The sequence below is a fragment of the Passer domesticus genome, chromosome 7 (assembly GCF_036417665.1).
Source record: "Passer domesticus isolate bPasDom1 chromosome 7, bPasDom1.hap1, whole genome shotgun sequence".
In the NCBI taxonomy this organism is placed as follows: Eukaryota; Metazoa; Chordata; class Aves; order Passeriformes; family Passeridae; genus Passer; species Passer domesticus.
In genome coordinates, this window is record NC_087480.1 from 19,267,364 (window position 1) to 19,281,406 (window position 14,043).

General features: G+C 56.9%; 1 protein-coding gene across 2 annotated transcripts; it reads left to right on the forward strand.

Moving 5' to 3' along the window:
• Positions 1-6,215: 6,215 nt before the first annotated feature.
• Positions 6,216-13,921, forward strand: FAAH2 (fatty acid amide hydrolase 2). 2 transcript variants are annotated; one of them, XM_064427368.1, is made up of 11 exons: positions 6,216-7,007; positions 7,099-7,181; positions 7,435-7,568; positions 7,844-8,053; positions 8,454-8,573; positions 9,061-9,196; positions 9,982-10,099; positions 10,431-10,550; positions 11,455-11,566; positions 12,221-12,415; positions 13,055-13,921. In XM_064427368.1, exons 1-11 carry the CDS (start codon positions 6,594-6,596, stop codon positions 13,228-13,230), a joined length of 1,818 nt encoding a protein of 605 aa, XP_064283438.1. In that variant the 5' UTR covers positions 6,216-6,593; the 3' UTR covers positions 13,231-13,921. The 2 variants fall into 2 exon arrangements, with proteins under 2 accessions (XP_064283438.1, XP_064283437.1); XM_064427367.1 differs by having other exon boundaries at positions 6,730-6,942.
• The last annotated feature ends 122 nt before the right edge of the window (positions 13,922-14,043 follow it).

Sequence of the window (14,043 nt, forward strand, 5' to 3'; positions counted from 1 at the left end):
TTTGCGCAGGGTTTGAGCAGGCCAGTGGTTATGTAAGCGCCCGGGGTGCCTCCGGAGGCTCGGCCGCTGTGCCCGCAGTGCGCATGTGCGCGGCTGTGGGCCCTCAGAGCCCTCACGCCGCCGGGCCCGGGGGACGGCAGCCACGCACCCGAGGCTCGTGGAGTTCTGACACTGTCCCAGCTCCTTACGAAGGTGCACAGCGTGTGCCTGGGCTGCCGGGATTCATTCCCGGTGCTATCAGGCTGCATGCCAGGGGGCCGGTGGCCGAGCCATGTACTCGGGCAGCGCTGTCCGAATGCTGTCCGAGCCGTGTTTACCCTGCACGGGCTCCCGACGCGACGCTGCTCCACTGCCAAAACGCCTGCGCCTGCTCCAGTAACCCAGCTCCTGAAGGTCGCTGGCTGGAGGCCGGGCTCGCGTTCCATCTGCCTGCTTTTATTATTGATTGTCCTTATCATCGCTTGAGAGAACAGCATGTCCCAAACACCCGGGGGCAGGACGGGGCTCACTGCCGCTGCTGCTGCCTTTTGCCCAAGCTCTAGCTCTCCTCAGTGGAGAGGTGCAGGCACCAAAAGCTGCGCTGCCACTGTCACCGCTGTCCACGTGCACAAGCCATGATGCCACAAGCTCGGGCCAAGAGACAGCAATGTTCCTGTGTCTGCTGCCGTAGGTCTCTCTTGCTCTTCCCACTGTCTCCATCCAAAGCACGGGTTCCCATATAGCAGCAGATCCCCACATTTGCCTGTTCCCAGGATGTTCTCCCAGCAGGACCCTCAGCAACTGCATCACATCACTCTGTCCCTGTCTCGGCTCCCACAGTGCCTTGGTCCAGTACCCACTGACCTGGAGGCTGAGGGGACATGGCAAGGGACAGGGGACCCTGATCAGTCAGAGCAGTGGTGCTGCTCCATCACAGCCCAGCTGGGCTGGGACAGCCACCTTGCACAGCACAGGGCAGCAGCCAGATGTGAAATGGTATGAGCAGTCCATCTCTGCTGCTGCTAGTCCAGATACCAGAAGGATAAGCAAGGGAGCACCAGGGTGGCAGCACAGGCATATCCAGCTGGCAGCAAAAGAGAAGAAAGGGAGGAAAGAGATCAGGAGAGGAAGGGAGGGAGGGAGGGAGGGAGGGAGGGAGGGAGGAAGGGAGGGAGGGAGGAAGGAAGGAAGGAAGGAAGGAAGGAAGGAAGGAAGGAAGGAAGGAAGGAAGGAAGGAAGGAAGGAAGGAAGGAAGGAAGGAAGGAAGGAAGGAAGGAAGGAAGGAAGGAAGGAAGGAAGGAAGGAAGGAAGGAAGGAAGGAAGGAAGGAAGGAAGGAAGGAAGGAAGGAAGGAAGGAAGGAAGGAAGGAAGGAAGGAAGGAAGGAAGGAAGGAAGGAAGGAAGGAAGGAAGGAAGGAAGGAAGGAAGGAAGGAAGGAAGGAAGGAAGGAAGGAAGGAAGGAAGGAAGGAAGGAAGGAAGGAAGGAAGGAAGGAAGGAAGGAAGGTTGTCCTAACATACCATCCTCACAAGAGACCTGTGAGTCCCCATTCTCTGCAGGTGTTGGCTGATGTTTAGCTACTTTGCACCTGGCATTTGCCAGGCTGTGTTGAGAGACAGGGACACTTGTGGCACTGTGCACAGGTGCATTGTCCAGGTCTATGCAGCCTGGCACAAGCTTTTCATTCTTCTGTTGAGAGCACAATGGGATGAAGGGGCGGATGAAAGGAACTTCAGCTCCAGGACACACTGGTCAAATCACATTGGGCTTTCATATGCTAATTACCAAACACTGGGCAGCACAGGACTGAGCACACCATACCACAAATCTGCTGGTCTTTGAGGCATTTCCAGCTTGCTAGAAGACACTCCTGGGCAGAACTTGCCCAGGCAGCTTGGAGAGTCCCTTCAGGCATCACCCATTGCCCTCAGGGCATATGGAAAGAGGACCAGAACCAGAGGAAAGCAAGTCCTTGGGACAGGGAATGAAGAAGCATATGGCTCACCCCAACTTGGCCAGTGTGCTTGGAAAGGGAAGCTAAGAGGCAGTTCATTCCCAGGACACAAGAATAGCCCCATGTGAAATGGGGGTGGTGGGGTCTCCTTGGGGATGGTGGGACCCTAACCCAGCCCTGTAGGGTGCCACCATGCTCCTGGCAATCCAACCACCCCTTTCTTTGCCATGTGCCTAAGGACAGCACTTGCATGGTGTGTTTATTGAGCCTGACAAGCCAGCTGGGACACCAGATAATCTCTGCCTTGTTGGGGACAGTCTCCCAGCAGGGTCAGGCATGCTTGCCACAGAGAAGTGGAAAATTCCTCTCACTGTGCTGGCACTTACTACAGCCCAAGCACATCAGCTGTCATCCTGCAGGACTTGGCATGCCCTGGAGTGTTTATCAACACCATTTCGCAAGAGCCATGGCATACAGCCTGGCAGGGGCACGCAAGCCGCTTGGGCAACCTGCTCTGCTGAAAGCCTGTGGTCTTGGGAAACACTCCAGGCTGGGAGTCCGGTGTGGATTGATGTCATCTGAGTGGCCATCAGCACCTTCTCTTTTCTGGCCCCCTGAGTTCAAGGACGGAGCTGTGAGCTTTGGTCTTGGCCCTCTCTCAGTCCTGCAGAATCCTTCCCTTGGTCTCACCTGGCAAGGTTGTAAATGACCTCAACATGCTGGTTCCCCACTCACCCAGGGCATGCTCCTCCACCCTCACAGGGTATATGGCTTGGGGAGGGAGGTACTCCATTCCCTCCAAGGGGTTTGGAGGTATCAGCTGGAGCAACAGAGTAATTGTGGTGGCAGCACATCTGGCTGAGGGCTGCCCTCCAGGCATAGCCAGTGGCTACATGATGCCTGAGAGATGACACAGCAGGGCCAGCCGATCCCCAGTTAACTTCAGATATGCAGAACTGACACAATCCCCTCAGGGAAGAAAGCAGGCACACCCTGGACCACACTGGCTAAACAGGCAGGGGACATGGAGTTGCAATCAGGCCGTGGGAGCTCTCTGGTTGCCCCAGGCAAGGCTGGCTATGTGCACCCAAGTCCTTGGTGCTGTACGTGGCCATCATCAGTGGGTGCAGCAGCCGGATGTCAAGAAGACATAGTGTCAGAGTGTTCTGCTCCACTGGAGGCTCTGTAGAGCCCAGGAAATGTCTTAGCTGCTCTTGCAATTTCAAGATGTACCCCAAAACCCTGCTTTAAGTGGGAAATGGGTGGTGGGTTTGTGAGGTGGGTGTCACTCCCTCAGGGTAAAGAAGCAAGGCATGTCCCCGCCCAGCCTTTGCAAAGGTGCAGCAGCTCCACTTGGCACCAAGGGGATGCGGGGCACAGCCTTTCCCAGCATACAAGGTCTCTCCAATGGAACTGGAGGTGCAGGGACCGGGGACAGACGGGGTGTTCCTGAGGTGGGGACTATGCCAGGAAGGCCAGCTGGCTCCTGAAGCATCGCACAGACCCTGCCCCAATTCCAGTGCAGTTGGAGCAGCAGCAGCAAACAGGCTTCGTGCAGCAGCCAAGATGTTTGCTGGAGCAGAGGCACGCATAAACATTTTGTTTAATCAAGGACTCGGAGTGAACACAGTGTACCCTGGCTCGGTGCAGAGGGAACAGCTGCGGCCCTGCGGGGCAGGGCCAGGGACGCCGATCGGCGGTGGCAGAGCGACCTCCCGTGGCACGGTCCCGACCCCGGGGTGCTCAGCACCGTCGCTGCGATGGCAGCAGAAGGAAGCCCTGTGACACCCGTGTCCCAGCACCAGCTCTGCGGGGAGGCTGTGCCCCGGCTGCAGGCGGTTCTGGCCGCTTGCAGGGCAGTGTGTCTGGCAGCTGTGCGGTGCAAGGCTTGGTTCGGCTCAGTCCCACTGCAGCTGTGTCGGAACCGAGGGCAAGCTAGAAGAGCCCTGAGCTGCCCTGCCCGTGGGTCTGTGGGTGGTGATCTCATGGCACTATTGTATCAAGAGAGCCCAAGACCCTGGCAGTGCCGGCTGCTGTGTTCTCACACAGGCAGGATGGGATTGCTCCCGAGCCCTCCTGCCCTTCTGGGAATGAGGTGTTTGGGCTGGAGCCCTCCTGTGCCCCAGCAGGCCCCCTGCTCAGCGAGAGCAAGAGAGGAGTGAGGTCAGAGCTCTTTATCTGCAAGCTCCGAGTGAGCAGCACGGGCACCCAACATCTGCTGATGGATCCCGGGCCAGCACGCAAGAAGACAGCTGATGGAAATGCAGAGCACAGAATCTCCCCGTGGTGGATCTGGCTAAGGGCAGCCTTGGAAGAACTGCCATCAAATTCTAGAGTTTTTTGGATTTTTTTTTTTTTTTTTTGTTGGTTTGGGGTTCCCCCCCCGCCCCCCCCGGGATCTGCTAGGAATTAAGCGTCTGAGTTGCTGTGTTTAAACCTCAACCTTTAAACATCCCTTCCCACTTCCCCCATGTGCTGCACAAACCCCAGGTTGCTTTGGAAGCATTATTTTAAGGATAAGATTTAAAGGACTCATTTCACAAAGGATTGTGCTGTCAGGTTCTTTTTCTTCTTTTAATTTCCAAAAAGGTATTTTTTGTGCATTGGGGACTAGACCGAGAAGAGCTTTGGAGAACACCGTGAAGGCAGCCAGACTGTGGTATTGCCAATCAGTGCACACCTCTTCTTCCCACCAGCCTCCCACTCAGCTGCCAAAGCCTGTTCCATGGCTTCCCAGGCAATTAGTGGTTGCAACACACATCCACACAGCCAGCAGAACCACTACAGATTTCCATGTGTCCTTGATAACTTCTTGTGGTTTTTTAAGCCTTTGGTAGTAATGAAATGACTGAGGATAAAGTATAAACTCCCTGAGTGCAATACCTGGAAACATGTTTTTCTTCTAAGCAGCTGGTGTCCCTTGATGGGACAGGTCTGAATGGGTGAGCTTCACTCTGTATGTCATGCCCCCATGCTCTTGGCAATCAGACTAGAATTAACTGGCTTCTTAGTGTGCATCCAGGGTGGTGTTTGCTTGGTTGGCTGGTTATGGTAACTGATAAACAGTCCAAATCACTTCAGCCTTAGGTTTCCAGACCTTACTGCTTTATTTCTAGAGCACCTTGTATCCTATTTTTCCATTTTTCATGGAAACAAAGCTCCACTGGGCTATCATGAGCTCTGGCAGCCATTCTTTTTCCTCAGCTCCCAGGAAACTCCTCACCTTGACCTAATGGAGGAGCAGCCTGAGCTGCTATCTGGGACAGCACTGGTGTGCAACGGGAAGAGCAGGGGCAAGGGGAGCTGACAGAGAGCAATGCAGCAGCTGATCCAGTGTGAATTCCAAAGCTCTGTTCTTGAAATGTTAAAAGACAAAGATTAAGGAAGACATTTTCTATGGCAAAGAAAGACACTCTCCATGCCAGAGCTTAGGGAAGGTTTCTGCAGAGCAGCAACAGAAGCAGAGACCCAGGACAGAAATATTTTGGTTTGTACCCCTCTCTGCCAACATTTGGGCAGGATTTGAAGGGGGGGAACCAGCAAATCAACTAAGAGTTTGAGGGAAAAAAACTGACAAAAGCATTGCTGAGATTACATTTAGGAGGGTAATTTAGAGGAGTTTTACTATTCTAGCTCTGGAAAACAGGAGACACCTGACTTACTCCTGAGCTCTCCTCTCCTCAGGCAGGGAGAAAAGGAAGTATCCTTGATAAGGTTGTGAAAGAAGAACTATTATCAAGATGACTTCGATGTCAGCTTAGGTTTTAGGGGACAGAGGTCAGCCGATGACCTTCTAGGGCGTGTGTGCTGCAGATTGTTCTATAAATGCTGATATGTTGACTCTGCGATCATAAAAGATTTTCACAAGAAATGTATCCATTTGTAGCCTTGCTTTGTGCTGGTAATTCAATTGCCAACTGTGTGGAAGAGAAGAGATGCAGTAAGGCCTGCTCACATGCTGCTTAAATCCTTGCTTTAAAAGACAGTATTTTTTTCCCCAGCATTACCAATTATTTTGCCCTGAGGGCTGAGGATTATACAGTGCTGTTCCTGTTTCCATAATCAAGCACGTGAGCACCTCAGAGCATGTTTAAAGCCAAGTGTGATAATAGCTGTATTTTATAAGGGAAAAGCTCAAGATGAGGCGAGGTGTTTATAACGCAAAAGACCAATTTGACATCAACCTTAAACTGATAGTTCTTAATGTCCCGTAGCTACCTTAGGCACCCAATAGAGTTTGTGTGCACAGTGTGACCCAGAGGACAGGCTTTTACACGGGGACGGGCAGCCTCTGCCGGAAAGGGAAGCGTCTCCTCCGCGGTCCAGCCCGGGACGTTCCCGCAGGCCGCTCAGGGGCACGGCGGCTGCGGGCTCAGCCCAGCGCCCCGGGCTGTCCCGCACCTGTCCGGCTGCGGCTGTCAGGGCAGCGCCTTTCGCAAAGCCGCACACGCCGCGCGTCGGGAGCGCCGCTGCCGCCTCACGGCAGCACGGCTCGCCTGCCGTGTGCGCCCCGGAGCCGCGGCCTTTGTCCCGAGCAGAGGAGCGGGCCGGCCCGGGGCGGGCAGAGCGGGCCGGAGCTCCCCGCAGCGGGACAGAGGGTGGGCGAGGCCGCCCTGCTCCCCGCCCCCCGGGCGTCGCTGCGTTCCCGGGCGGTCCGGGCCGATGCGGCCCCTGGGCCGGCGGCACCGCACCGGCACCGGCACCGGCACCGGGAGGGGCCGCGGCGGGACGGTCGCCACGGCAACGCGGGCGATGCGTCGCCCTGACGTCACTTCCGCGCGAAGAGGGGCGGGGCGGCGCGCGCAGAGCCGTCATGGCGCTGTCGCGCGCGGAGCGCTGTCTCGCGCTGCTGCTGCGGCTGCTGTCGCGCGCCTGCCTCGCGCTGCTGGCGCTGCTGCCGCCGCCGCGCGCCGGCCCCGCGCGCGCCGCCCCGCGCGCCGTCCCGCCGCCGCGGCGCGCGCTCCTGCTGCTGCCCGCGCGGCGCCTCGCGGAGCTGCTCCGCGCGCGGCAGGTACCACCCGCGCCCCGGGGAGGGGGAACGGGGACCGCGGGTGTGCCGCTCTCCGCGCGCGGCAGGTACCACCCGCGGCCCGGGGAGGGGGAGCGGGGACCGCGCGCCGCGGTGCGCCCGCGGCTGACGGCAGCACCCGCTGTGCCCCGTGCCCAGGTGGCGTGCATAGAGGTGGTGGAGGCGTACGTGGAGAGGATCAAGGAGGTGAACCCCCTCATCAATGCCGTGGTTAAGGACAGGTGAGCTGGAGGCAGCGGGCACGCTCGAGGAGGCGGTGGCTCCCCGGCTGCCTCTCCTCGGGCCCGGGGCTCCCCGCGCCGCCGCCGCCGCAGCGCCGTGCCGAGCGGCCGGGATGCCGCTCCCGGCTCCGGCAAAGACCAGGCAGCCTCACTTCCCCCACGAGCTCCTGCCGCACTTGGGGGCCACCCGCCCTGCGGGGACCCCGCTCCTCTCTGATCCAGCGCCAGAACGCCGCCGGGTGCTTTGTTGCAGGTTTGAGGAGGCCCTGCAGGAAGCCCGGCAGGTCGATAAGCTGCTTTCGGAGGGTCCTGCCGATGACTGCCTGGAGGAGAAGTTCCCCTTGTTGGGAGTTCCCATCACCGTTAAGGAGGCCTTTTCTCTCTATGGTGGGTTTATCTTTGTGCCTCTCCAGGTCTTGATGTGCTCCCCAGAGTGGTGGGTGGCTGTGGCAGGTGCTTGGAGGGAAGTAGTCTCCCTTTTCCTGGCCTGCACCAAGCTCTGCCTTGGCTTCTGTGTTTCTGTTCATTTGTAGCACACAGGTGCTACAGAGCTTGTGGTGCCTCAGAGGAGCAGCCCTCACTGGGAACCTGCTTCCTGCACCTCTGGGTTGTCTCGGGGCACTGGCCCTGATGCCTCCCTCCTGTTGACCTTGGCACCACAGGGATGCCCAACACCTCTGGCTTGGTCAACCGCCGCAACGTGATCGCCACCTCGGATGCCACTGTGGTGTCACGGCTGAAGCAGGCAGGTGCCATCCCGCTGGGTGTCACCAACTGCAGCGAGCTCTGCATGTGGTACGAGTCCAGCAACAAGGTCTACGGGAGGACCAACAACCCCTACGACCTACAGAGGACTGTGGGCGGCAGCTCAGGTGAACCCCAGCACCTCAGCAGGGTCCTGCACGAGTGGCAGGTTAAAATGCAGCGAGGGAAGAGTTCCAAGTCTCTGCATACAGCTATTAACGTGTCCCTGGGCTCTTGTGGAGCTTACGGGCCTCTTTCCTGGGCACTGCTGTAGGCTGTTGGGAGGTCTAGCTGCTTTGCCTCTTCTGGGTGTTTCATCTGGCATTGCTTCAGCCTGCTCTGTTGTATTTCGGCAGGAAAATCCCTTTGGCCCGCATTCCCCAGCTATCCCCTACCCATCACTAAAGCCAAGGTGTCCCCAACCCCTCTTGCTTTTTAGGCCCCCCCCCTCCCTGTGAGGTGTTCCTGCTTTCCTGGATGATTTGCACCCTAAATCTGTGGGGTTTTGCCATGTTTTCTCCTGTGCAGGTGGGGAGGGCAGTGTCCTGGCAGCCGCCTGCTCAGTCGTGGGTGTGGGCTCTGACATCGGCGGCAGCATCCGAATGCCCGCCTTCTTCAATGGAGTCTTTGGCCATAAACCCACAACAGGTAAGGTGGGTGCTGCGGTCTCGTCCTCTTCCCCACCAGCAGAAATGCCATGAGGGGGAATGGGGGCTGTGGGATGAACCCCTTCCGGGCACCCCTAGGCTGGTCGCCGGTGGGATTGCTGTAAGGAGTCAGGGACCTCTTGCATGGGACAAGCCTGTTGAGGAACCACGGCTGGGGTTGGCAGTTGGGAAGCTTTTGGTGGTACAATGCCAGGCACATGGGAGACAGGCAGGAGTTTACTCAAGTGTTGCATCCTCAGCATGGGATGCTTTCACAAGGTTGGGATCTGCTGGGATGTTTCTCTGTCTTTCAGTGTCCTGAATGGGTGCTTTTCCTCCCATCCCCACCCCATGAACCTTGCCATCAGCACTTGTGGGGTGTACAGTCCCTGGGGAACCATGTCTCCCTGCACCCAAAGACCCCCCCAGCAGGGCTGTCCCCATCTGGAGGCAATACTTGGGGTGGTATCTGACTTCTCTGCTCTCAGGGGTGGTGCCCAATGACGGCCAGTTCCCAAACGCTCACGGGGTGCGGACCAGCTACCTGTGCACGGGGCCCATGTGTCGCTACGCAGAGGACCTGGAGCCTGTGCTGAGAGTCATGGCTGGTCCTGGGGTCAGCAAGTGAGTTGTTCCCACTGCTCCAAGCTGCTGAGCTGGAGTCGCAGCTCTCTGGTCGTGACAATGTGTTAGGCCTTTGTACGAGACAGGTCTGCACCCTACCCAGTTTACTTGTTACTGATTTCCTTCCTCTGCTGCCGGCTTCAGCAGGAGCTTGGCTGCTGGAACTGCCCTTCCCACCACCCTTGTGCTCCCAGGAACTGGCAGCCATGGGCAGACTGATCGGTCCCCCTTCACCAGTGAGCTGCTTCCCAGCTCTGTCCCACACACCCCTCCCAGGGCTGACCTTGCTCCTGGGTATTACAGCACTTTTTTTTCCTACTGTTAAATGAGGAGTTTTCCATCCCCACACCATGGCCAGTTCAGTTCCTTCATTTCTTGCTCTGTGCAATCAAGTGCAACCATGCTGCATGCCAGTGAGGGGCAGAGTGGAGATGGGGCAGCCCTTTTTTTTTGCCACAGCCTACACACAGTTGCTCTCTCCATTACCACTCCACTTTTTCCTGGGCTCTTGTGCAATCCCAGCCTTGGCTGTAGCCAGAGTTTGTAGTCACAAGGTGCTTCTGGAGAAATGAGAACTTTCCCAACAGAAACTTGATGGGTCTGAGGGGGCAGGTGAGCAGCTGGATGCATTGTGGGCAGCAGGTGTCTGTGACTTCAGGGTCTCACCTTACCATCCTGAGGGACAGAGCAGGATCTCTTGAGGACACATAGGAAGTGTGTGAGAACCTCTATAGCTGCAGAGGCGCTGGGGATGGATTTGTGACAAAGCACCATTCGTTTCCCAGGCTGAAACTGAATGAGAAAGTGTTGCTGGAGCAAATCAAATTCCACTGCATGGATCATGATGGTGGGTCCGTTTTTGTATCACCTGTGGACAAGGAGATCTTGCAGGCCCAAAAGAAGGTAGGAAGCAGCAGAGGATGGTACTAACTGGGGTAAGCCTGAAGATAGAACCTGGGGAGACTAGACAAAGGAGCCCTGGGAAGGGGAAAGAGTTGCTTTATGTGTGGCTCCTGCAGGAGCTGATGAAATGAAGGGCTGGGCAGGCAGCCTTGCATCCCAGTCCTGTGCTTTCAGGGGTTAAAAAGTAGAAAGAACTTCTTCAGGGCTAAAGAAGACACAAGGGGAAGATCTCGCGAGCAGGTCCCCTTACTCTCTTCTCTGTAGTTTCCACGGGCTGATGGCAGGCACCAAATCTTTGTGGAAACAAACCCGTCCTTGCTCTTCCTTTCAGGTGGTGGAGCACCTCGAAAGTGACCTCGGGGTCCGGGTTCAGCATGTGGCAATCCACAAGATGAAGTATTCTTTCCAGATCTGGTCAGCCATGATGTCATCCAAGGACAGTGAGGGGCAGGTGTGTTAGAGTGAGTTGGCAAAGGCACAACTTTGGTGGCATCAGGGAAGAAACAGCTGTTCAGGGCCAGCTGTGGAGAGTTGTAGGCTTCCCAAACCTACCCAGGGGCTTTCCCTGCTCCATGTGCCCCCCCAATCCTCCTTTCACCTCTTCCTAACACAACACCTTCTCCCTTGCTGACCTGTGCGTTGAGGCCCTGGCTCTCAGCGGAGGAGCAATGTGGTAATTGGGGTGGGGGGGAGGTTGTTTTGGTACATTGACCTTTTCCATGCAGGTTGGTAAGTCAGCCAAGCAGGGAGCATCCTGCCTTGCTCTTTGCCCCATGCTGTGTCTTCTGACTTGTAGGCTTGGATTAACACCCTTTGGGATGCCAGGACAGGCAGGGGACTAGCAGCTTTCCAGCAGGAGACCTGCTTGTGTAATTTTTCCCTGGAATTGCAGCTGCTGTGCTATGCTCTGTGCATGCAGGAAAGTACTTTGTAATAAAATAAACTTCTGGGAGTGTCATAACTTGTGCATTCCTGGCACAGAGGCAGTGATGAAACAGCCCAGCCCCACCACACCAACGAGGGCTTGTCTGGCTCCTCTGCCTCCTTCTTCCAGGTCCCATTGTCATATCACAGAAGGACGTGCTTCTGGGACATTATCCCTTGCGTTGTGTCAGTTGGGTGCTGCTTTGGGGGGGTTCTCCCTTCTCCTTGCTTTCTCTGGTAGGGAGAAATGCTCCTGCTGCTGCCCTGGATCAGTGTCAGAGCTGTGGAGCTCCTGATGGGCATCTCCTGTGTGAAAGTGGGAACACCTCACATTGGCATAATAGCATAACCAGAATTTCCCTGGCCATTGCCAGCCTGTGCTTCCCTGCTGCATGTTGGCTTTGCTGACAGGGGGAGTGGGTTTGTTACAGGAGGCACAAAGATTCACGGACCTGCTGGGGGACCATGGGAAGCCAGTGTGGCCGCTGTGGGAGCTGATGAAGTGGCTCGTGGGGTTGTCTTCTCACACTCTCCCAGCTATCGGTAATGCTGGCAGGGGCCCTGGGAAGTGCAGAGGCAGTGGTGGGGTGGGCAAGTTGTTAAATGCAGGTATTACCCTTCCAATGCCCAGTGGAGCAACTCGGGGTTTGCCCTGAACAGCTTCAGCGTAGTTCGGCAAAGACACTCTGTGTCTTTGAGTTGCATGCCAGCTCAAGAGTGTGGGTCTTTGATAAATGGGAGTGGGTACCTTGGGGGAAGAAGTGAGGATGATGGAGCTGGGGGCAGGGTTCACTTCTGCTGTGAGCCACACCAGAATTGCTAGGGGCTCAGAGAGCTCAGTCAGGGTCTGCACCAATCTTGTTTCCTAGCAGCAAGTACTAGAGGAACCCTAATTAGTGCAGTGGTGCTGCTGTCTAATGAGTGCTGAGGTCATTATGCCAGCTCTGCTCAACCCCACTGGCTGGAAAAGCTGGAAGGAAAGGGCAGGTTGAATGCTTGTCCCTTGGCAGAACTGGGGGAATGCTGCCCACAGGGTTGTGCTAGGGGCAATCTGCTGTGGCTGCTGGCAGGAAGGGGTACTTGGGGAGCCACCCCAGAAGCCGGGGATGTTGCATGTGGCTGGGCATTGTGATTTTGCCCCACGTAGCCCACAGTCCTCTCATACGCTCTTGTCCCCATTTCTGCCCTTTGCTGCAGCCCTGGGACTGACAGAGAAGCTGGTGAACCTCAACCTCAGTGGGAAGGCCAAGCTGGTGAGCATGGGGAAGAGCCTACAGGAGGAGATGGAGGCACTGCTGGGGCCGGATGGGGTGCTCCTCTACCCCTCACACCCCACCATCGCCCCCAAGCACCACTCGCCCATCTGCATGCCCTTCAATTTTGCCTACACAGGTGAGCAGCCTTGGCTCCTGTGGAGTTGCAGCTAGGGCTAACCAAAATTATCTCCCTGTGGCAGCAGTGTGGGCTGGCAGCTGGGGTTTTCCAGAGTGTTTGCATTGCTGATGGTGGGCTGTGCAGCAGAGAGGTGTCTTGTTGCTCCAGAGAGTGGAGTGAGGGTTGTTGTGCTTCATACTGTGTGGCATCTTTTACCTTTTGCCAAAGGTGCCTGCCTACAGCAGGGAAGGTGTGACTTTGTGGGTGGTGTTGGGGTTTAGCAGGAACCTGAGACCTGCCATCTCTTGGGGTACAGCCTGGGGCCCCTTATGTGGTCTGAGCACCTCAGTGCCAGTGTCAGTACTGCTTTGTGGAGTGATGGAAGACTGGTGCCTGGCACAGGAATGTCCCAAATTTGGCATGCCACAGTGTGTGCCATCCCTCATGGATGCTGTTTACACACATGATGTGGGCACTGGGAATCTCTGGCCAGTGATGTCCTTTGTCACCATGTCTCTGCACTGCTGCATGAAGCACCAGCTCCCAGGATCTTGGTGCTGTGTATGACAGAGCTGCCTGCCCAGGGTGGAAGAGACGGGCAGTGATGTATCCCAGTTGTTGTGCTCACTCTGATCTATCCAACCTTCTCTCTTGCAGCCATCTTCAATGTCCTGGGCCTGCCGGTGACACAGTGCCCACTGGGGCTGGGCAGCGAGGGGCTGCCGCTGGGCATCCAGCTGGTGGCAGCCTCCTACAATGACCACTTGACGCTGGCAGTGGCTCGGTACCTGGAGAAAGCCTTTGGAGGATGGGTTTTGCCAGGGGAAGGTTAACCTTGGGAGGCAGGGACAGAGGCAGTGACAAGTGCTGATGCTTGATCCCATCACAGCACTGTCTGCTCCCTCTGCATCCCCCTGCACCCTGCTGGGAGTGGCTGGTGGTGCCTCCAGCGTGGGAACAGCTGGACCATTGCACTGGAGTCCTCATCCCTGTGGCACCCTCTGTCAGGGAGAGACCTGCCTTTCCCGAATGCCTCAGGAGCCCCAGTGCTACAGTCTGAGGATGCCCTGTCTGCATCCTGTCTGCAGTGGGCACCCACCCACCTTTTCCGGGCCGTGGAGTTGGCCAGCTCTGTAACCCTTCTGCTTTCAAAGCACTGAGTGAGAGTTGGGCAGAGGACGTGCTTCCAGATTACTGGGGCAGCAGTGCAGCATCCTTCAGTGCTGCCTGGGCCCATGGGGGTCTGCCTTGGCCTGACCCTACCCACAGGGCTGGACTGTGCCTGCTGCACCCAGGCTTGCTAGCCCCCAGAGTCCTCCCAAGCTCCTGCAGGCTTCCCCCCACCCTCTGACCAAAAAGGGAGAGGGGTTGAGGGGGCTGGAGGAGCCATAGGCCTGCCTCACCAACAGCGCTTTGTGGGGTGGTGGGTGCTGGGCTCTGCAGTGTGTGCAGCTGTCAGGCACAGCTGGGAGCATTTCAGCACTTGTATTCAGCAAGATATTAAAGAGCCTGTCCAGTCTACTATGGCTGTGTGTCCTTTTCCTCATGGCTGTCTCCCTTCCAGCTCCTGCCAGACCCCAGCCCCATCTCTACCAGAGAGGTGTCAGAGCTACCCAGCACTGCTTGCCATTGAAGTGGTGCAGGGA